General features: G+C 44.7%; 1 protein-coding gene across 1 annotated transcript in view; it reads right to left on the reverse strand.

Annotated features, from left to right (window-relative positions):
• The window catches only part of LOC138301502 (keratin, type I cytoskeletal 47 kDa-like), a 29093-nt gene extending 7103 nt beyond the window's left edge, over positions 1-21990 (reverse strand). Inside the window, exons 1-4 of the mRNA XM_069242015.1 lie at positions 21739-21990; positions 20473-20978; positions 17433-17442; positions 3337-3419 (exon numbers count right to left, since the gene is read on the reverse strand). Coding sequence (XP_069098116.1) covers positions 3337-3419; positions 17433-17442; positions 20473-20978; positions 21739-21990 — 851 coding nt within the window. The remainder of the gene's footprint in view (positions 1-3336; positions 3420-17432; positions 17443-20472; positions 20979-21738) is intronic.
• Positions 21991-22984: the final 994 nt, after the last annotated feature.

A 22984-nucleotide genomic window follows, 5' to 3' on the forward strand; every position in this document is an offset into this window, starting at 1 on the left:
AACTGTTTGGCAAAAATCAATACATCATCCTGGAACACCAGGACACCTTCCAAATCTTTCAGCAAATGGGACATAATACGTTGGAAAACCGAAGCAGCCGAAGCAAGACCGAAAGGCATACGACAAAACTGGAAAGTGCCAAACGGTGTATTGAAGGCAGTTAAGTGTTTAGAGTCTTTCTCCAGGACAACCTGATGATAGGCTGAAGCCAAGTCAATTTTAGAAAACCAGACTGCGCCACTAAGTTTCTCAAGCAAGTCATTAATCCTAGGTAATGGAAAAGAATCTACCCAAATTTCTTTGTTGAGACTTCTTAAGTCAACACATAAGCGGATTTCACCATTACGTTTGCGAGCAACGACAATAGGAGATAACCATAAACTAGATTCAATCGGTTCAATTACACCAGACACCTGTAATCTCTCCAACTCTGATTTTAGGTCGTCCCTCAAACTGAATGGAATCGCTCTTAATTTGTGCTTTATAGGAATAGCATTGTTTTTAATTTTAATAGCATGCTTAAAACCTTTAATACATCCCAACTTTTTCTCAAACACATTGGGGAACATCGTATGGAGAGTAGGCAGATCCACGTCACGATAGTCAGTAACCACCATCACTTGCTCAGTAGTCCCTGGCCTCAGAACCATACCAAAAAGACCTTAATGGAACCAACCTAGGATATTGAGACCCTTGACAGCAACATATACCTTTCCTCTAATCTTGCGCCCCTTGAACTCCATTACATCTTCAATAAAACCTTCTAGCTCAATCCTCTTTCCCTCATAGGAAACCGGAGCTCTGTCGGGTGGAAACAATTTTCTGGGACCCCACGTCCTCTTGAACAAGTCTAAAGTTATCATCGTAATTCGTGCGCCTGAATCCACCAGTAAATGTAGAGTTTTCCCACCCACACAAATATCTACATATGGATCCACACACTTTTCAACATCACTTGAACGGGATTGCTCATCAGTGACAACAAGAATCATGTCACGCAATTCACTTTCTAAACTTTGACTAGGCATATCACTGGTATTAGCCACAGTGCTGACATGAACATTCTTGTCATTCCTAATACTCTGACACACTCTAGCAAAGTGGCCTGTTCGGCCACACCTGTGACACACTACATTCCTAGCAGGACAACCCTTAGAGTCCTTAGAGTGTGGTAAATTGCCACATCTAAAACAAACATTACTGCGTTTGAAAAATTGATTATTGTTAGTCTTGAGTTCTTTATGCGAAGAGACAACATTGACACTAATTTTCTCTTCCTCCTTGCGTTGGTACGAAAGTTCCTTAAGAGAAGCTTGAGCAAGCTCAAAACTCTTCGCCTGTTTTATTACATCCTCAAGAGAAGGATCCCCCATCGTTAGTAGTCTCTGTTGGATGTGTTTGTCGAAGCAATTGCCAATGAGTTGATCCCTGATGAGTTGATCACGAAATGCACCAAACTGACATTGAGCACACAACTTACGAAGTGCACTGATAAACTCATCAATAGATTCACTTTGAAGCTGGACTCTCTTAAAAAATTTGTGGCGTAGTACAACCAGACTAGGTTGTTTATCAAATCTCAAAATGAGTTTTTTTACAGTCTCCTGATACTCATCCAATTCTTCATCTTCTAACACATCAATTTCAGGAAGGTGTTTTAACGTCTCACGGCCCTCAAATCCCAGTGAATGTAACAATAAAAACTTTTTCCTTTCAGGTCTGAAACGTGATGCACCAATGGCCCCTAAATAAGTTTCAAATGCGTCAAACCACTGAGACCACGGCACAGGTGGCTCCCCAGGTGTTTCAAGAAAAGGAGGAGGAGCCAAAACGGATTGCATAGTTCAGAATACAAATGTGTCCCACCGCAAAGCACCTGCAAAATAATGTTCAGTGACAATTCTGAGTAGGATTGATACACCGTAGTCAGTGACCTGAATAAGAACTAATATCCAAGAACACGCCAGCACAGAAACGCGTGTCTCGCCGTAGAAATCTATATATAAAGAAATGGTTGGTAAGATACACGTTGGTTGCCAAGGTACGCGCTGGTTGCTAGCGTACCATTTGTGAAAAGAGAATGCGTGCGCATGCACGTCTTGCTGGCGTTTGTTGATTGACGTGAAACTACGCCCACGTTGAAAGCACAAAGAGAAAGAGGCGCGTGAGGACCGCGCGCCGGCCGTCGTCTCCCGTCGTCTTCAGGGAGTGCTAGAAACAAGAAATAATTCCCGGAACAAATCCACGATGAACAGCGGCACAACGAGCAGTCTCACCTTCAAGCTGGGTAATGTATTCATCAAAGACGTATCGTCTGTTTGCCGAACATGGATGAATAATATGCGTAGATTCAGAGGTGGCTCGCCCCCTCGTCGCCAAAATTATGTTGTGGTTCCCAGAACACTGACGCTGAGAACAGGTGCTGGTAACAGGTTTATTCGCATATAAGTCCAAATATGTACAGAGCCACCTCACAGCGTATTGCCGGCATCTTCCCCAACCGCCTTCCTTCTCACACCCAACCTTCCACATTCCACCCCACGAGCCCGCATTCTACTCACCACATTCTACCCACAGACAGTGCATATTAATTAACATACTTAAAACCCTGGATTAAGATACTACAACATAACACAGTGTTGTTTTTGTATGTGTACCATTTGGTTTTGAGACTAATTTACGTGACATTAGCCTTGTTAATTTAGAGAAAAAAACTTTCTAACTTTTACATGAAGGTGCAGGTATTCATGGCCAAAGTGGTTATGGTGCATGAGATTACTGACTCCAAAGATTATTAATACTGTTGATTGATAATTGTTGATGATTGGTATTGTACTCATGATTTATGATAGGAATTACTCTAAGCGCTGTCAAAAGCTCCATTGAACCTCTAACGTGTCCCCTTATAAATTAAAGATAAGAAACCAAATAAGGTCAGACGCGCCAACAATTATGTAAAGTCTGTTTGTGCTGTGAGCTGCCAGATGTGTGTACCATGACAGCATCGCTTAAGTCAGTATATATACTGTCTATAGTCACCAACAAGTCGGTGATCTCAGGTGTGCTCCTCTAATGGGTTAAATGGTAACAAATCAAGACTATAACACCCAGAATGAAATAGGCTATGTCACAAAAGTCCAGGACTGGAAACAGTGTCCATAATGACCAGGTAAGGGGAAGGAGTGGGGAACTGTCACCCTAGCTGTGTAAAACTCTTGTATGAGTTATTTTGAAAGTAGTGCTCTTCTTAGTAGGAGTAACAAGCTCATGAATTGGTAGAAAGTTTTAGAGGAAGTTCACCATTATTTCCACACCCCCAACTGAGCTCAGACTCACTTCAGTCTGAAATCATCTGCTGCCAGCCTGGCGTTGTCAATTTCCATCAATTGGCTGCCGTTTTCTTTGGTGGCGGCTCGGATCTGGAAGGGAAGAAAGATGTTCCGTATAAGTGCATACTACAATCTTCTGAAGAGAGGTGCTCTGCATAGTAACAAATGGTGATACACAGGAAGCCGGAAGTGCCCGGTGATGTCATGCACTTACAAGTGCAACGCATTACAAAAGACATAGGACCTCATTTTGACATTGGCAGTAAAAACACTTACCGCCACGGCAACGGGCGCCAAACGACCGTCGCCGCTGCTACCATCCGTCCACCATAATATGACCACAGCCGGATTTCCCCCACAAGAAGGGCGGAAATCCGACTGTGGCCATACTGGCGGATGGCGGTAAGGTGGCGCTGATACCACCAGCAGCGCCGCGCCAGTAAACCACCGCCAGCCGTATTATGACAAATAATACGGCCTGACGGTGTTCTGCTGGTGGGCGCTGCTGGTGGTAGCAGCGCCCGTCCCGTCCCCTGCCGGAAGACCCCCTGGGTCCAGGTAAGTTGGGTCTCTGACAGGGGAGGGAGTGGGGGGTGTTGTGTGTGTGCATGTATGTGTGAGTGTGTGCGTGAATGCGAGTATGTGTGTAGTGTTGCTTGCATGTGTGTATGAATGTGTGTGAGTGCGTGTATGAATGTGTGTGAGTGCGTGTATGTATGGTAATGTGTATGCGTGTCGGCGTCTATGCTATGATGTGTGTACGGATGTGTGCATGAATGAATGTATGCATGCGTGAATGTATGTGTAGATTAGTGTGTGTCTGCGTGCGTGTGTGTGTGTTTTGGGGATGTGGATCTAGGGGGGTTGTGGGGTGTCTGGGGAGGTTTGGGTTAGGGGGCCTCCTATCAGTGACAGGGAAGGAATTCCCTGTCACTGATAGGGCCTGCCATCATGGTATTCGTGGCGTTACGAATGACACGAAAACCATGGCGGTAGGCAGGGACACAATACCGCCAGTGGCACAATGGCAGCCGCCGGGCTGGAGATTCTTATCTCCAGCCCGACGGCTGCTTCCGCAATGGCAGCCGTAGTGGTACATTGGCGGGTTGGCTGAAGCCAATCTGTCAATGTCACAATGTGGCGGTAAGTACCGCCAGCTTGTTGGTGGTACTACCGCCACATTAGCACCGATCGCCGGGGTCATAATGACCCCCATACTGCGCACATGGAGGTATTGGAATATTTACTTTTTTGGTTAAAAGACAGATGTTCAGTGGCCAATGGGCGGTTATAATCAACAAATAAGCTGTAGATAAACCAACACCATCATGCGTTAACATTGCTGGGACGCAGCCAAGTGAGTCGAGTAGGTGAGGCATTGTAAATATGGAGGCGAGTTTTTTTCATATGGTTTTCAATTCGAATAATGAGGAGGTGGCCATATTTTGTTGAATTGTGTGTTTCAGCAGTGGTGGCCTAGAATATGCAGGGGGCGCAACCAGGAATACCAGGGACGATAACTCGGTGCCAACTATTAGCGCCGGCCGACTTAGGCCGACCAAACACACATGCCCACTTAGGTTTCTCCAACCCAGCTGTGTTGAACAACCGGGCTGGAGAAACTGCACAGACCCCAGAGCACTGTCAGAGTGGCAGTCCAAGCTGCTCAGACCAATCCTGACGCTGCTTTCATGCTAGGTTTAGTATGAGAGCAGAGCAGGATTGCTGGGAGCCTGTACTGGTGTCCCAGTGAATGAGGAGAGAAGCAGTGGGAACGGTGGAACGGTAAGTGTTTTTTATTAATCATTTGTTTTCCCTGTCTCCATCATCCCCCACCCCTCTTGACATTTGCGGCAGCCACTGCCAAAGACACTATCAGTTGCACAATGGAGGCCAAGGACGAAATGAATACAGGGTTTGACATACCTTCTCACCCTCTACGGTATTTTTTTAAAATAAAAAACACAGAGATTGTTAGGGGGTGCTCAGTGCATACAATTATGCTCTTTTCATGAGCACTAAAAATAAGGCCCAAATTCATGCAGGTGCTAAGAGGCGAGGAGTTTTGCAATGCGAGGTACACGAAAAAAGCTTGCTATAGTTTTGTCTACTGGTTCCTTATGAGGCAGGAACTCTCTTCTGCCAACCTATGAAATTAAACCTACAAGATGCCAGCGTATTATTCTGGAATGCTGGACTACATAACCGGGAATGCATTTCATATACTTAAAAAAACACAAGAAATGTGTCTGAAGCTCATGCTTGTGATTGGTTAATTTGCAAAAAATTGATTATTTGATCTTGCTTTCTACAATCATTACGTGGAGTACAAAGAATCCAAACTTTTATTCAGAGGACATTGGACTTTGTTATATATAGTACTTTTTCATTTCAGGGTAATGCTAATTCTGAAGGAGCATCTAAATGTAGTTATTTTTGAAGCTCATGATGACTCAGTCTCTGGAGTTATCGTGTTGGGGGCATTCATTTGAGGTGAATGGAGTGATGTGATTCGCCCCTGACTGAAGCCACCCTGCACGTGCCTCTCATGACAGCATAGAAACTAATGTAGCACCATGGCTTTAAGTGGGTTGAAAAAACTGGGGGTTGGAGATTCTCTCAAATCGGCATAATCTATGTAATAAAGGACGTGGCTTAATCATGCAGGATAAAAATCTTTGCTGCCTGACTGGTATTTTGCTGCCTGTTTCTGCTATTGTGTCCAGATATATAATAGAAAAACTAGCATGCACTTAAAGGTAGCCTAGACTATTGGCTTTATCAGTGGTTGTTAGCTGCAGAAAATAAATGAGTAACAATGACTTTGTGGTAAGTAATAGTGAAAAGTACTTCAATTCTGTAATATAATTATATGAAACAACTATACACCTCCATTAGAAATGTTAACCAAAACTCTTTGTAAAATACTTACTTTTATTTATTGTGGGCTTGAAAAATGATCTAGCAGCTGGTAATACTTGGCAGCAGCAGTCCATGCAGCATCGTTATAACTGTAAATCTGTTACATTTAAAGCCTGAGCCTGAGCCTGTGCTCTGCCCTTCAACCCTCCTGCCCCACGGCAGATGCCCACATTGTGCACTTTCACATCACTAGCAAGTGATCGTATCTTCTGATTAGTTCCAGCATGGCAGCATGCATAAGAAAGGAGTCTCTTCAGGGTTACATCAAAGACAGGTGATGTCTGGTAGTGCCCGCCCCCACCCCCACCCCCACTGTGCCACTTCAGCCTGCACCATTCCACTTGACTATGCACCAGTCTACGATGCTGCTTGGTACACCGCTGAATTCAGTGCCACTGCACTCAATGCCACTGCACTCTATGCCACCACACTCTTTATTACACCAATGCACTCTACACCACTCTACTCTGTGCCACTCCAGAGTATGCCACTCTACATGCCACTCTACATGACTCCACATTATGCCTCTCTAGTACACGACACTCTCAGCATCTCCACTCTACAACACTGTACTCCACTCTTCACCTTTCCACTCTGACACTCCACACCACTCTACCTTACACCACTGACTTTTAGCCACACTGAATAGCAGCCGCGATGGTGCACAACATGGCTAAAACACATGGCTAAAACACATTGGCACAACCAATATTGCTTATATAGGAAGAGATCTATTGGCTTTGCCAATGCTTGTTTAGAATTGCCGGTGCTAAGCTCCGGCCGGACCCAGCAAATTAAAGCCCTTTGTAACACGCTGGCCACTCCCATAGTCCCTTGCCTCTCCATTTGGAATCATTTGTACAAACTGAGGTGCATGGTCACATTATTTAAGTGCAATCCACCGCTGACAATTCCAGACCCTTGTAGATCCCTGGTTTCTTCAGGTGCACAGTGTACAACCTAGGTTTTGCGCAGGGCCACTTGTATTGTGCAGCAGGGAAGACTACATTATGAGCAAGAAAAGGCAATATATGTGGCTTAATGCAGCATATCTTGTGAAAATATTACTTCATTATTCTTTTCATGTTTACCCATGGTAAAACTCTCTGGGGAAAGATTTCACCTCATTATTGCCAGTTTAGCTGCCAAATACAGCAATAAGCAACAGAAAAGTGACAGGTTGAATTTTGCAACGGGCCTTCCACTGCTCAGGAACACATGTCACCTGGGGAGCAACTAGACCCATCTTTCGGGGAAGGGAGCTAACTAATTTCAAGCAATGTAAGTGGAGCTATCTTTATAGCCAATATGAGGGAAAGAAGGGCAGTTGAAACATATTAGACAAACACAACCTTATTATGAATCACAGACTGGAGTCTGTATTTATCTCTAGATTCCTCACTTAGGCTCACTTGTATGGTGGCAGGCCTACTTGCCGAGGCCATACTGTTGATGAGCGGTTTTTGATCATGTGAGAAAACAGGGCTGATTGCAGAGGCCCCCTAACTTTTTGCCCCCATTTTTCACTTTTTGCTGGTGTTTTCCTGACTCTGATGGTGCCCTGGGTATTGCTAACCAGTCCTAGGGCCTGTGCTTTGTACAAAATAAGTATGCAAGTTAGGCTAATTATAATTGGCTGTGTCAACCTACCTAAAAGTTCCTAGTATATGGTACGGCATGTAGGTTTAGGGACCCTAGCAAAGGTAGTGGTGCACTGCTGAGGTGCCCAGGGTCATTTTAAAGGCAGGCCTGTCTTGCTGGCTACTTTTATATTAAAGTTATATGCAAATTCGACTTTGGAATTAAAAGTACTTCCAAAGTCTTAAACTATGTTATTTTTACATATACGTCACCCCTAAGGTGTGCTCTATGTGCCCCTAGGATTGGGTGCCATGTAACTATAAGCAGGGGCCTTCTAAAAATAGTTTAATAAGCCCTGGTGAGGTAAAACAGCCAAATGTGTTGTTCCATCACTGTAGTGAATGGTCTCTATAAGCTATAATGGTGGAGACGTTATTTTAAATAACAAAAGTCCCCTTAAGTTCAGATACTTCAAGTTTGATATCAAATTAATTGTTATAATAAATCACACAACTTACAATTGTTGAATTTAATATAACTAGTTCAGGTAAAGAGTTGTACACTCTACCTGAATAGTTGCCAACTTCAGTTCTGTAGTGCCCTTCTCTGATTAGCCAGGCTTCCTTGATGAGGTGTGAAGTGGTCTGGGCTGAACACAAAGGAATGTGCCTGTGGGAAGAGAACTACCTCAGCAGGAAGGGGGAGGGCTGCTAAACTGGTCTTTAAAGGCAGGGAAGGACATTTGGAGTAGGCAAGCACCTCCCTCACATCCTGCAACCCCAGACAATTGGGTGCCCCTTTGATTAAATTAGGAGAAGGCAGGAGAGGGGTGTGTTTAAGAACGTTAGCCACACCAGTGGGTGGGCTCAGCCAGATGTAACTTCCAAAAATCTGTTTCAGCCATGATGGATTTTTGAAGAATGTTGCTCTCTGGGATTGATTTTTGCCACACTTCCAAGGAAGTGTTCATCACAGGGGGAGGGACCCTGCATCTTATTGGAGAACCAGGATCCCCCTGTTTTTCACCCAGGAGCAAGGATAAATGTGACAGAGCTGCACCCACACCTCAGTTCCCTACCAGATCCCAACAAGGAAGAACTTCAGAAGAAGAAGGCCTGCCCTACTGAACCTCCGAGCCTGCACCTGGACACTGCACTCTGAAGGACAGCACCAGCTGCACACTTTGGCTCCACTGCAAGAAGGACTTTGCCTGGCTTCAACTAGTTCAAGGAGGATTCCCTATTTGCTACAGGTGAAAAATTGCTAACCAGAGTCCCCTGCCTCATATCATGAAGAAACTGACCAGCTGACCACTGTCCTGTGGCCGTTTTGGAGTTTGAGCCAGGTGCATTCTGGGAGTTGTAGATCGAACCTTCAAGGAGCAACTCAGAGCTTCTGGAACCTTGGGGTGAGCTGTGGACTCCAAAAGAACCTTTAAATAGAGCTTCTGGAAGAAGTTCCAGAAGCTTGGAGAAGATTGGAGAACTTTTTGGAAAAAGCTCCATAAAGGGACCGACCCGTTGTGGCAGCTCTAGCCTGCATGCCTCAACCACGACCGGTCCTGACTTGCAGGTTCGACCCGCTGAAGAAAATCTCCAAAAAAGTGACTAAGTCCGAACGTAGAAAGTTGACCGGGATGTCCCAAGCAGTGTATCCGAAGAGGGCTCCAGGGACGTCTAATCAAGTTTCAGCCCGGTCAAAGGTTTTCATCCTGAAAAATCATCTAAGTCCGAATGTAGAAATCTTCACCGAGGGCTCCTGCGACGTGCATCAGAGGAAGGGCTCCAGGAGGTCGGATCAGACTGACGACTTCGTCCAGCTGAAGAAAATCTTCAAGAAAACGACTAAGTTTGAAGGTAAACTTTTGATCAAGGCCTCCCACTTGCTGTAGCCAAGCAGGACTCCATCGTAGTCGGCCCTAAACATTGACTTTGCCCTGGTCGAGGTGTGACCAGAGGACCAGATTGGCGCTTTTCATTTCTATGTACTAGAAAATAGTAATTCTTTAAAAATTAATGTCTCCGGTTTCCCTTATCCGATTTTAATCGTTTTGGTTTCATTTTAAAGATAAAAATATACTCTATTGTTTTAAATTGGTGTTGGATTTTTATTGTGTTTTGTGTTTTACTTATTTACTGTTTTGTGATTTTTAAATGCTTTACACACTAGTCTCCTAAGTTAAGCCTTGTCGCTCGTTGCCAAGCTACCAAGGGTTGAGCTGGGTTTAATTTACTGAGACCTAAGTGGAGGTTAGTGCCCTATTGCTACGTTTAGGTACTCACCTGCCCTTATCAATAATCCATTTTCCAACAGATCCGTTTACTGCATATGGGAATTTTGATTTGTGACGTGTTTAGTTTGCTGTAGTTAGATATCATCCATTATTTGACGTTGAGAAATTGTCTGATTGAGTATGAGTCAATGTCAGATGAGTTTTCCTACTTAAGTATGATTTATTATCTGCTTAACAGTAACATTTGAAATTGAAGGAGCAGATTCGGTTCAATATAGAGCTAAGGCAAATGTTAAAGAGGGGGTAAAGATGTTTAGGACATTAGTTGTGAATTAATAGAGCTGACATGAATAGAGATGTGATATGATGAGCACTCTGAGCGAAAAGATGCAATCTGCTTCAGTTATGTGTCCTGCACTCTGATGTTGTCAAGACTCTGTAAAATCTTGGGATGGTGAACAGTATCAAAGGCAAGGGAGAGTTCAAGTAATAGGTGTGGCGGAACTCCAGTTTTAATCCACTGTTATTGTTTTAAAATCATCCAATGTGGCACTTACTGCTGATTCTGTGTCTAAGGCCATACTAGAATCTGTTTGGGAAATCTGAAAGCAGGTTATTTTGTTTGAATGTAGGTATATGTTTTGGGACAGATCTTCCAATCATTTAATCTTTTTGATTAAAACGGTCTGTTACTGACCAGCGGTTAGAAGGATCTCTTAGCTCAAAGCCTGATTGTTTGAGAGAGTTTTATGTAAGGCATTCCTTTGGGAAAATACCTATATTCAATGAGTTGTTGACTGTTCTGACTGGATTGGCTGCAGAGCTAGTCATTGACACGGGCCCGATGCATTTCTGCTGGCCCACAGGCATTTGCAACATTGATGAAGCTTTGATGAGATTATATGTGAGTGACTGTAGGGATTTTTCTGTTTTGTTATCTGGTAAACTGCATTGAGCTTCTGGAATTGTGGTTCTGCAGGGGGAAGGGATGCAAGAAGAGTGAAATTGTGGGTGAGACATCAGGCAGGTGTGCCCTCCAAACAGGAAGGGCCAGTGGCGAGAAGACATTCCGCTGTACTGACAAGGAATTAGGAAGCTCAATGGTACTACCACTTCAGGTGTTATGGCTGGTGGACCCTTTTTGCTTTGAAATCTTCTAGCAAAGCTGTTGTTTGCAACCTTAGAGGCCTTTTATCAGGACTGAGGCCCCTCAACAGCTCTCTCTGTCCACATCTTCTCCATGTTAAGGACTTGTGTCTACTCTGAGCTTTGTATGCTGTAGGTAAGCTCCCCAGGACATAGTGCAGGTCTCCCTTGAGCAAGGCAGCCACCAGGTTACAAGTAATGTTAACTTTACTGGCTCCAGTCATCTTTCCTTGCTACCAACTCATTGTTATTGTGAAGAAAAGAAAACAAAACATCCAAGCTACTCACCCTTTAGAGGGTGAGGAGCGTCCTATTCCTGCATGAATGCACTGCACTGTGTAGAGATGGACAATGACCAGAAATAACATCAAGGAGTATACATTGAGACACAAATATGCACTTGTTTAGTATCCACAAAATAGCATATTTATAGGAGTCATGTAAACATATATGTAGTGAAAAGTCCATAAGATAAGCCATTCTAATTTAGGAAAAACATAATATAGCCTAAATATGCTGTTGGACTGAGAATGTTCACTGCAGGGTGTGCAGTCATGTTGCTATGTTCCGAGTGCTTGACTGGGAGTCACTTATCAACCGGTTTTTGTTTTTGGCTCTAGGCTCACATCAATACAACATGTGGAGAGGCCTACCCTGTCCTGGACTCAAATGAAGTCCTACAACTGTCTTGTGACCTGCAGCAGTGCACCAATTGTGCTCTCATTTTGCTGACAGTGGGCTACCGCCCCTGTCATGGGTTTAGCATGTACAGCGGTGGTGGCATGATACTGTGTCTTATGAATCCACAGTCGTAATCAGATCTTCTATCTGTGTAGCTGGCACCACATGTGCACATTTCTGCATCAAAGTGTAGCCTAGATCCTAGTACTAACATCCAAGTGGATGTGTGTGTTTGTGGCTTGTGTAGTACATGCAGTATGTGCATGAGTGAGCCAGAGTAATGGAGGCCTGCAGGTCCCATTTGGTAGCCCGTAGCCTGTTCCTGTGCACAAGATGTAGGTGAGATTGTTTTCATAGATTTTTTAAAACTTATTTTTATTGTTTTATTCAAAGAATGGTACAAACATTCAGCATACAATGTTATAACAGAATTCTCCATGTACTTTGTGCAGTTTCAAGGATCAGGAGACCATACGCTACTGTCCACTAACATTGAGCACTACTGGTGTGGAAGCGCCGCTGAGTGTTATTCCCCACTTGCATAATAGTTGGTGTATGGTTTGCAAGGTTAGCTATAGAAAAAAGTATGTCTCTGTGAGCCAAAACTAGTTCAAACTGGTTAATATGGGTTACGCGGCCATTAAACATATTGGTAATGACCTGCACTGAAAAGCAGATTGCATGGCTTCAATATGTAAATTATAGAGATAACCGTGAGGGGCACATGTGCTGGGGATACTTGGGCCAGCTGTGGGAGGGCGGGGTTGGGGGGGACACAATCTCCTAAAAGGCTGAGAGTTCTACTTCTTTATTGTGTGGTAAGGAGTGGCGTCTGGGGACTAAGGGGATGGAAGGAGCAACAAACCATTGCGGTTGCTCTGCCTCATGGTGGTATAGTGTCATCTTGGGGGCGATGGCTAAAGTGTGCAAAAAATAATCGCCCAATGGTTTGAGATGGGATGGTGATGGAGGCCCGTATCTCTTCTCTACGCAGGGCCTCCTCCTCCGCTGCCCCCTAATTAGTCATGACCCCTATCCAGGATCTCACTTATGGCGGAGTGGGTGATCGTCAGTGTAGGGTGATCGTGAGAATTGCTAGTGGGACTGCTAATGCTGCAAAGCGGGATCGTACTCTGTATGTTTTCATACGTTTGAAGATACCAAGAGCGCAGGCCTCCCATGTATAGAGGTTGGGAGGTTCTAGCAGTTCCTTCTGGGTATTGTGGACCAGTAAGAGTGAAGTGTTGGACAGGCCCAGAGCATATGATGGAGGTCTGCCTCCTCTTGTGTGCAGCATGGACATGTGAGGTGTGCCGTGGGATAGTATTTGTTTAAACGGGCTGATGTAAGGTACGCCGTGCGTAAAAGGTGAAATTGAATATTCTGGAAACAGGAATAATAAGAGACTCTCTTGGGATAGGACAGCACCACCTCCTATTCCTTGTCACTCAATTCCCTGCCTAGATCTGTCTCCCATTAGCGTCTGAGAGAGGTTAGGGTGGTACTTAGGATGTCAATTATGGCTTTATATAGTCAGTTTATAAGGTGGCAGCTGGGGTCCATGATATATATTGTCTGTATGACAGGGTGGTGCTGTGGTTCAGTGTTGTACTGGTCCCCATAGTGTCTGCGTTGTGTTGTGCAGCTGCCGATGGGTAAGGAATTGCCCTGGTGGTATATCGCTATTTGCAGTGAGTTGGTCAAATGTAAGTAGTTGTCCGTCTAAGTATAGGTCCCCTGCAGTGGTGATGCCGTTTGCTGAACACGTCGCCAAGCAGAGCGCAGTGTAGTGACCTGCGGGCTGGGGGAGGCCCACCAGTGAGATATTAGATGCGCAGCATAGTCTGTCTTGGGACAGTCAATGGACTCACAGCATACAGGTGAGTTCCATCGAGACCTGCAAAGGCATGGGGGAGGCAAGTCTCAACCTTGGGAATAGGAGGGTGCATATGGTGACTATGGGCCAGATGTAGAAAAGGGTTTTACCCATTCTGTGTCTATGGGAAAATGTGTTCGTACATATGGCCCTATGTCTAAAGGGCCTTGGAGTCCTGTAGCCTCACCCATGTATCGGCCAGCTGTCCACTGGAGCTGTACCGCTAGGAAGTAAGCTTCAAAGACATGGGTTCTCAACCCACTTCGATAGTGCCAGAAACTGCCAGACTCTAGTGTGGAGGGTCTACAACTAAAAATAAAACTGCAGAAAGTGATCTGCAAGTCTGAAGAGGGTCAGTGCAGTTTCTCCAGAAGTTCGGTTCCAAGAGGGATCTACAGGCAGGCAGCCAACCTTGCAAAAGGAACAATCACGGTTGACCTTGCTGCCTAAATCAAGAGCTGTGCCCATGGTGAATGTAGCCACCAAAATCCATATCTGTTCCTGTGGCTGATGTTGCCACAGAAGTCAAAAACTATGTCCATGTTGGATGTCACAGTCATAGTCAAGGCTTGTGCACATGACGGTCACCACTGCATCTTTTACAAAGGACATCCCATGGCTGCTAGTGTGCTATTGTGACACTCATTTAATTGGTGGCCCATCTGCTGCCCAGTGACCCAGAAGCAGGTCTCGGGTCTGATGCCTGCCATGCGCCTTCACTGACTTCCATTACCTGCATTCACTGAAGGACTCACAGCTGCAGCTCTGGCTATCGCATCCTGATGTGGCCTACCCAGAACGAAGGCCACTCCTTCAACCACGCTGTCTCATCCTAGAAGCAGGCAACATTGGAGACACATGATGCTGAAATGCATAGAGACCTGAATTGTGGTGAGGCTGTATCTAAGAGACTGAGAATAACAATAATTGAACAGGAGTACCTGCACCTGAGCCTTGATTAATGTCTCACAAAACTAACCTAACAGGGACCTGCCTGAACTCACAAGAGGAGGGACGTGTGAAACAGAGAAGAGAAACGCAGTGAAGACAGTATCCCAAGGTGCAGTAGACTAAGAGACAGTGCATACTATTGTACCTATGGCAGTCAACAGTTTTAAGCGTATCTATTAAAGTACGTTTGGACACTGGTTTGGACAAACATATTATTCTGCTAGGTGACCTGAGTTCTGAGTTTCCATACCCCTATTCTACCTCCCTGAGAAGTGTGTGAATGCTTTAAAGTGCTACCACTGAGAGTCAAATGTTGAGGGTCAGACTCTGGGACATCCAAGATAAACCACCCCTGCCACAGGGCTAAGGCCCAGTAGCTCCTGCTTGCCTCATGCACCCAGAACTGGATCGGACACATGCCCTCTGACAGGAAGGATATGTTCTCAGAGTATCCAACTATACACTGTATGCCACCTAAATCTATATAGTCAGTTTCAGTCACATAATACTAAGTTTTCAGTTGGAGTAAAGGGCACAATGGACTCAGGTAGGAATGTTGAAAGAGGCACTAAAGGCACTGAAGGAAAATAATGAAAACAAAGATTTTTTGAATAAAACTAATAGTGTTTTAAAAACCACTTCACAACTTTTGGATCATCACCAGTACTCCACAACACATGATGTAACTCCTTGTGTTATTCCCGAAGTGTTAATACCTTTAAGTTAATGTATGGTGCTATGTTGTGAGTTTTTAGGCACCGTATTGAATGTGTTTCAATACTTTTGAGATGTACTTTTTAGGTCTGGCTTTTGCCATACTTGTACGATAGCAGAAAAAAGATTTAAGAAACACAGCCTTCAGAGACTTTGGCTCCTCCCATATGTTTACCTTGTTTACAGCATTTGATTGGGCAGAACCTGTGTTGTGCTTGTTGCACTTCTATTGACTCCTGAGTGGTGTTCCCTCACCTAAGATGGTTACCCCATTAAAAAGCAATAATGTGGCAGTGTGCAAGAAGAAGACCCCTCCACAATTATGTGATAGCATTGGCTAAGAATATTGCTCTGTGATCAAGCAGCAGTATAACTGGTAGATGTACTGGTGAATAGAGCTTACCAACCAGAGATTTCTCCCATCCGAAATAGTTGCTATGTCCAATGTGATGATACATCAGCATCTGAGCCTGTTTTTTTGTTCTTCCCCATTTGCATTAGTGGCATTCAAAACAAAAAAGTGTGTCTTGCCTGACCTTCTTTCTACTCGAGAAGTGCTGCACACTGCAGCCTTAGCCTGCTGTCCTGCATTGCATCAGCCTCATCCCAGTCCCTCCTCCTACACCAACCTATAACCTCACTTCACTCTTCTCAACTTCTCTGGCTCCTCCACTGACTTCTCCCATCTCACACACCAGCTGTAGCCACAGCACGCTCTCCCTTCCGATACCAGCCCCTCCAGAGTGCTATTGCTATGCAGGCCAACAGGGCTCGGATGTTGGTCTACCTCATGGCTTCAGAAGCCACAAAAACAGCTTCACTGGCCGCAGGTGACCACCCCACCTTTCTTCCCAGTGTCTTTTATGAAGGCCAGTGGGGCGGCTCAGTGCAGAGCCAACAAGTGCCTCTTGAGCTGTAGGTTCTTACCCTACCTGCACCACACCCTCAGCCTCCAGTACCAGTCAACTCCCACACCAGATCACTGCCACAGACGCAGTGCTTCATCTTTAGCCTGTTGTGCTGCTACCCGTCCTATTGCCTTCACCTGCTTTCACCACTCTGTTTTGGCTGATCCCCACAGCCTAAGACTGATCCGGGCTCCCACACCAGCCTGACAGCCCCAGCTGTCTTTTCCCATACCATCCCCCTGTCTTAGTACCCTCTTCCCTCTTGTGTTGCACCTGTAGTTACGGATGGAACTGAATAAGCATCTAGTACGGAGGGAAGGACAGATATTCTGTGACTGCATTGTTCGGTGGTTTAATGTGTGCTCTGTTAGAGGTGTGGTCTGGAAGTGCTGAGTGACTGTAAGTGGTTTATGTGCAGGGTGAGCAGTGCGAGTGCAGGGTGAAAGGAATGCCTGTGTAAGTGCAGGGTGAAAGGTGTGAGTGCAGGGTGAGTGGTGTGCCTGTGTGAGAACTCGGTGCCCAGATCCTCTTGTGAGTGGATGGGGAGAGTAAAAAGTGAACCTGTGTGAGCTGAAGATGGCTCATGAAGCTGTGCGTGTGTAGTGTGAGTCGTGTGAATACACGATCATGTATCCCTAAACACATTAAATAATTCACTATATCCTTGGCAGTTGGCAAGTGGGGATTCAGGTATAATTTGAACTGCAATTATCAAAGCTGATCATGCAACAAAATGTCAGCCTTCTGGACATGCCAAAAGTTACTTTTCTAGAGGTGGAAGAGTCATTGAAGGCCAGAGACAGATGCTGAGCTCTGGCTCTAGAAAAAGTCCAGTTGGAACCACCCACACCCTTATATCATTCACCATGCCCCTACCGCTTCATCCAGTGGCTAAATTGTGCACCACAAAACCAGGAAACCCGGTTTCAAACATGGTTTACCTGCTAGAGAAAATCTGTTTTACCCAAGGCAATCACCTTATTTCACTGTGCCTCCATGCTTCTTATCGCCCCTTTGAAGAGTACCTTACAAAAAACTCAATTTAGGATGTTCCCTCTACAAAAACTCAACTTTTGTATGCTTTAACATACTTTAATGTTGCTCCATATGTTCATGTGACAACTGACTTGCCTCTTGATTCACTACTAGCCAGGCCCACTGGAATTATGCGGCAGATGAGGACCAAATTATGCAGCAGTGTTGACTAAATTATGCTTCAAGAAAAGGCAAATTATGCAGCATAATGCAGCACATTCTGTGACAAAAGTGCCTCATTATTTTGTCATTTTTACATGGTAACATTGTCTCTGAAAGATTTCACCCTTAATAAAACTAATTTAACATCTAAATACAGCGTTCAACAACTGAAATTTTACCATTCAACCTTTGTGAAGGGCATTCTAGAGCGCAGGAACATATATCACCATGTTTTAATAAGTTTTACCATTTGAGCTAGGAACTATTTTTTGGCAAAATCTTCAGATTGTGCAGCAGACCGAAAGATTATGTGGCAAATGCATCAGCTCCAATTTTATTTAAAAACGTGTGAATCACATAATTCCGGTGGCCCTGCTAATAGCATCCTCATCACGGGCATGAATATTTCAAAGTTTTCGTTTGGAAACTGTGAATTCAGATAAATGTCAATCAATGCAGAAATTCATTTTAGTGTACTTAAGTGAAACCATTACAAGTTAAAGAAAAATGCTTTTTGAAATGTGAGTCTTTGGCACGTTTATAAATGATGAATTACATACCACAGATAGGGCTAAGTTCCTGTCTTGAAGCTTAGAGGCAAACCAGAACAATGTCTATACAATCTACTTTAAGGTGCCAAATGCCCATATTTATATTGTAAATGAAATCCTTTCATCTTTTCTCCCTCTGGCAGCAGCAGTCCATAATGAGTGGGAACAGCAGGTGGGCTGGTAGAATTAAAACACACAAAGACCAGTGAACTGATAAATGGTCTTTCTCTGACCTGCAAAGTGCTTTGGATGAGGCTGTCGTCAATCCCTGCCGAGCCCCAGAGCAGGACATCTGACAAACAGCCTGTGCACTCTACAATAGGCCTGGGTGGTGTTCTGCTACGCGGAACTACGCAAAGTGCTGAATAAACTCCGCCACGTTACGCGGAGTTCCATGAGCGGCAGAGTTTGGGTAAGTCACAGTGTTCAGGCTGATTTTCAGCACCGGGAGTTTCAGCCACGCTGTAAAATCAGAGTGAACTACATCACGCGGAGCGCTTGAGGGTGCTAACTTCTTTCTGCCACTGGAGTAGATTTTCTACTCGAGCGGCATCTTCTTCAACGCGAGCGGCAGCTTTGTCAACGCAGGCGATCATGAACTGCTGTGACCGCCCGCATTCAGAAATCTCGTTCACCAACATAGTGATTTCTTTCACTCACCAATTTCACACTGGCAAGCTGTGCGAGAGAAAAAACTCAGTTGCTCGTCACTTTGCAAAGTTTTTCAGAGCTCTGCTCGGAGTGGGCAAAACTCCGGCAGAGTGGAATTCTTCGCCCACTCTTACTCTAAAACCTGGGCTACTGGAGACAAGGGGGGGAGATAAGGATCGTTCAGCCTAATCGGCATTGTGCACCTGCATATCACAATGTTTTTTGTAACTTTTGATCCGTTTAATCTAGACACAATTTTGTTTTGTTAAAATCTGCAGATCACCACCATGGCCACAGAATCATATAATTCCAGTGACGCTGGTTTGGGCAGAGAGGGTAAAGCAAACGGATGGAGTAAGGGAGAGAGAAAAGGGGAGAACCCTATATAGAGGGAATAAATAAAGGGTGGCACAGGAGCAGAGGGGTACAAAGAGGCATGAGAAATAATGAGAGATATATGGAGAGTTATCAGCACTGCCTAGGGCCAGGGGTACGAGGGAGGAGACAAGAGAAGGGGAGGGAAAAAGGAATAGATGTGGGCGAGCCATTGAGGGCTCTAGCCAGAAGCCAGACTGTTGCTCGGCTCAAGGTCCTGTTGGAACCCTGAGCCCATAACAAGCTGAGCTTTCATGTGGCTTCTGCCTGCCACCCTCATTCTACCCAGAGTTTGGCATGTTGACCAGTGCTGCTGACTTTGGAAATGGGAAATTAGGTCTGTGTCTCGGTGTCGCCTCAACATCTTGTGATTCTGGGCACATCACTTAATTTGTCCATGCCTATAAACAATGAATGTGACCCTGTGTAATGTTACTGTTGCTCCTGTAAAGCCTGCAATACCTTAGGGATGAGTTTGTGCTATATAAAAACTTCAGAAAATGTCCAAGAAGTAAAAACAAAGCCTCATCATAAAGAATCACAAATAGATACCGATTTGTACAAAGTGAAACCTGGATAAATCATGACTTTTTAAAAAAAATTCTGCCATCCTAGGCAAACATTTCCTTCATCATCACGTATGAAAACACTTTCCAATATGTGAGTTCAGAATACCAGTTGTACAAAAACCTAAGATGTATCATTTGATAGACTATAATGTTGCTCTATAATAATTGAGGCCACGTAAAGGGTTCACATGACAACTGTCTTGCTTCTTAGTTCACTGATAGTAGTTTTTTCAAAACTATCACTTTTAAAAAAGTTGCTTCTTAGTGCAGTGCTAAAATGTGATGTATTAATATTAAGGCTTCCACATGTTAAAGAAATACACTTTTTTTGAATTTCGAGAGACTTTATCATATTTTACATGGTGTTTTTCGGTATGATTTACATAGCATACATTTTCTGAGACCCTTGGCTTGGCTCTCCCTCTTATTTGTTGGCTCGCCCACGTCTAGAGTAGGAGAGGGAGCTGGAAACAGCCCCTCTCCACTCATCGAGACGAAGGACCTGTTTTTAGAAAGAACTAAAATGTCTTTGTTTTATGTAATCAGTAATATACTATTCCACCAACATAACTTCACATCACCCTTCACACGTTGTTTCCTAAAGGTTTCTTCCCCATCCTCTGCTCTCCTTTTATCTTGTCAGTTACACATACGTATTTCTCATCCTAGCACCAAGAAGCGGCTTCAGCAATTACAGTGTTATGAAATAACAAGGACTTCCGGGATCTCAGACAGTGGCCTGCGTGCAGCTGCTGCTGGTACCTGCTCACCCTCTTTCCTTGCTTAGCAGGTCATCGATGGTGTCGTAGTTATTGCTGTAGTTGTTTCCACACATGCTGCTGCTGCTCTTGTGCTTGTCGTACCAGTCGCAGATCTTGATCTGCAGCTCAGTGTTGGCATCCTCCAGTGCTCTCACCTTGTCCAGGTACGCGGCCATGAGGTTCTGCGTGGCCTGGTCCTCCCCGCCGCTGCCAAGGATGTCGCCCTCACCACTCCCTGCACTGAAACTGAAACTAGAACTACCACCACCGGCAGCACCGCCGAAGCCACCCCCAAAGCCAACACCACTAATAAAGGAGGTCCCTCCAAAGCCAGCCCCAGCACCCCCATCGAAGGAGGCCCCCTCACGGCCAGCCCCAGCACCACCGTCAAAAGAGACCACCCCAAGGCCAGCCTCGCCAGAGCTATCCACCCCTCTAGAGATACTGAAGGACTCGCCTTTATTCGCTGATGTGCTGCTAAAGCTTTTCTTCATAATGGCGGCTGGTGAGAGGGCCCTGGGCTTCAGATGTACCTGGTGTGGAGAAAGTACAAGAGAACAATGCAGCCAGCCTGGACTGTCCATTTTATAGCCAAAGAAGAGGGAAATGCATTTCAATCTGTCCTCATCCCCTCCTGGCTCGCCAGGAACTACATTCCTGTCCATCCACACAGGCATCTGTCCCCTAATACAATCTACTCTGACCATTTGTCTTGGAAATATGTCTCCTTCATTTGGTTTCTCTTTCCTATGAAGTTATGGTAAGGCTAGAATCTCACCTTGCAAGAAAATGTTTTTTTGCTTAAAAAAATGATAAGAGCTGCCGACAGCTTAAGGACCACTCTTTGCAAGATGCGGGTAAGGAAGTGGGAGCACAGAGTGGCTGGGAAACAAACAGAACAAGCCCAACTACCACATCAGAAGATCACCCACCTGATACTGATAGTAGACCGGGAAGCGGTAGGCCTGCATTCCACCATTGACACCCACGCAAAACTCCCTCCTTTACTATTGCTGTACACTGTTTTTTAAATGTAGCACTTTTTATCTCAGATGTATGGTTAAACACTTCTCCAGAGTGGAGACATTGGAAGTTCTCTTGTGCACCCAAAGGTTTTCGCCTCTACTCCACTGCACCAGCAGTGCACACTTGTCAATCATTGGCAACCTAGGTGTAAAATAAGAAGGAAAAAGTCCTTATACTTTAAAGAACCTCATACTTTAAGGGCATAGAGACATTACGAGACACTCTGGTTTGAGCATTTACAACACCTTGACCAGTCCGTTCACTTACAGGATTCTGTTCTGACTGAACAGACTGTGGCCCACCAGATTGCACATCTTGCAATCCTGCAGCTGATGCACTGGTTAGAGAAACAGATGAGTCGTCATTGAGTACATTCAAACTACCAAAACTATAATAGTCAATAGAATTAGAATTTGAGAAATCGGGGTCTGTAACATTCTTAGCTATGGAGCCTGGTTTCTCATGGAACCAGTGTGAAGAATCAAACGTTTCAACATGTTGTAAGTTTTTACATTCCATGATTCCTCTGGCATGTTCAGGTGTGAGTTAAATCAGACACACTTTTCCCCAACACTCTTTTTTTAACAGCGGAGAACCTTTAGAAACTTTTGCAACCTGAACAGGTGAAGAAAATATAGAAGCACCCTTTTTTACTTTAACAGGACTTTAACAGGACTTTTGATCATTACATTTGACCATTACTCAATCTCTTGTTTCAAAATCGTATTCTCTTACATTGTGTTTGTTGTCTAAATACATTTTTTTGTAGTGATTGCCGAGTGAAGTGTTGCAGGGTCATCCCTAATTTTTTTGCCTCCTAATTTTCCTGACCAGTTTTTGTTGGCTTTAGGACTCTGGGCACTTTACTACTGCTAATTAGTGCTAAAGTGCATATGCTCTCTGTGTAAGTTGTATTGTTGATTTTTTTATTCCTGATTGGCTTGTTTGATTTATTAGTAAGTCCCTAGTAAAGTGCACTAGAGATGCCTAGGGCCTGTAAATCAGATGCTACTAGTGGGCCTGCAGCACTTGTTGTGCCACTCACATTAGCAGCCCCGCAAACATGGCTCAGACCTACCACTGCAGTGTCTATATGTGCAGTTCTAAACTGTCAATTCGACCTGGCAAGTGTACCCACTTGCCAGGCCCAAACCTTCCCTTTTGGTACATGTAAAGCACCCCTAAGGGAGGCCCTAGGTACCCCCATATGCAGGGTGCAGTATATTCAAAAGGTAGGGCATGTACTGGGGTGTTTTACATGTCCTAACAGTGAAATACTGCCAAATTCGTGTTTCACTGTTGCACGCCCAACCTCCCACCTAGGTTAACATGGGGGCTGCCTTTAAATAAAGTGCAGATTCCCTTTGAGGGCAGATAGAAATATAGAATTTGGGGTCTCTGAACTCACAATTTAAAAATACATCTTTTAGAAAGTAGGCATTTTCTTGCTTAACCCCTCCGGTGCCCTGGACGTAACGGTTCCGTCCTGGGCAGCACTGCTCAGGTGCCCAGG

This window comes from Pleurodeles waltl, chromosome 6, assembly GCF_031143425.1.
Source record: "Pleurodeles waltl isolate 20211129_DDA chromosome 6, aPleWal1.hap1.20221129, whole genome shotgun sequence".
NCBI lineage: Eukaryota > Metazoa > Chordata > Amphibia > Caudata > Salamandridae > Pleurodeles > Pleurodeles waltl.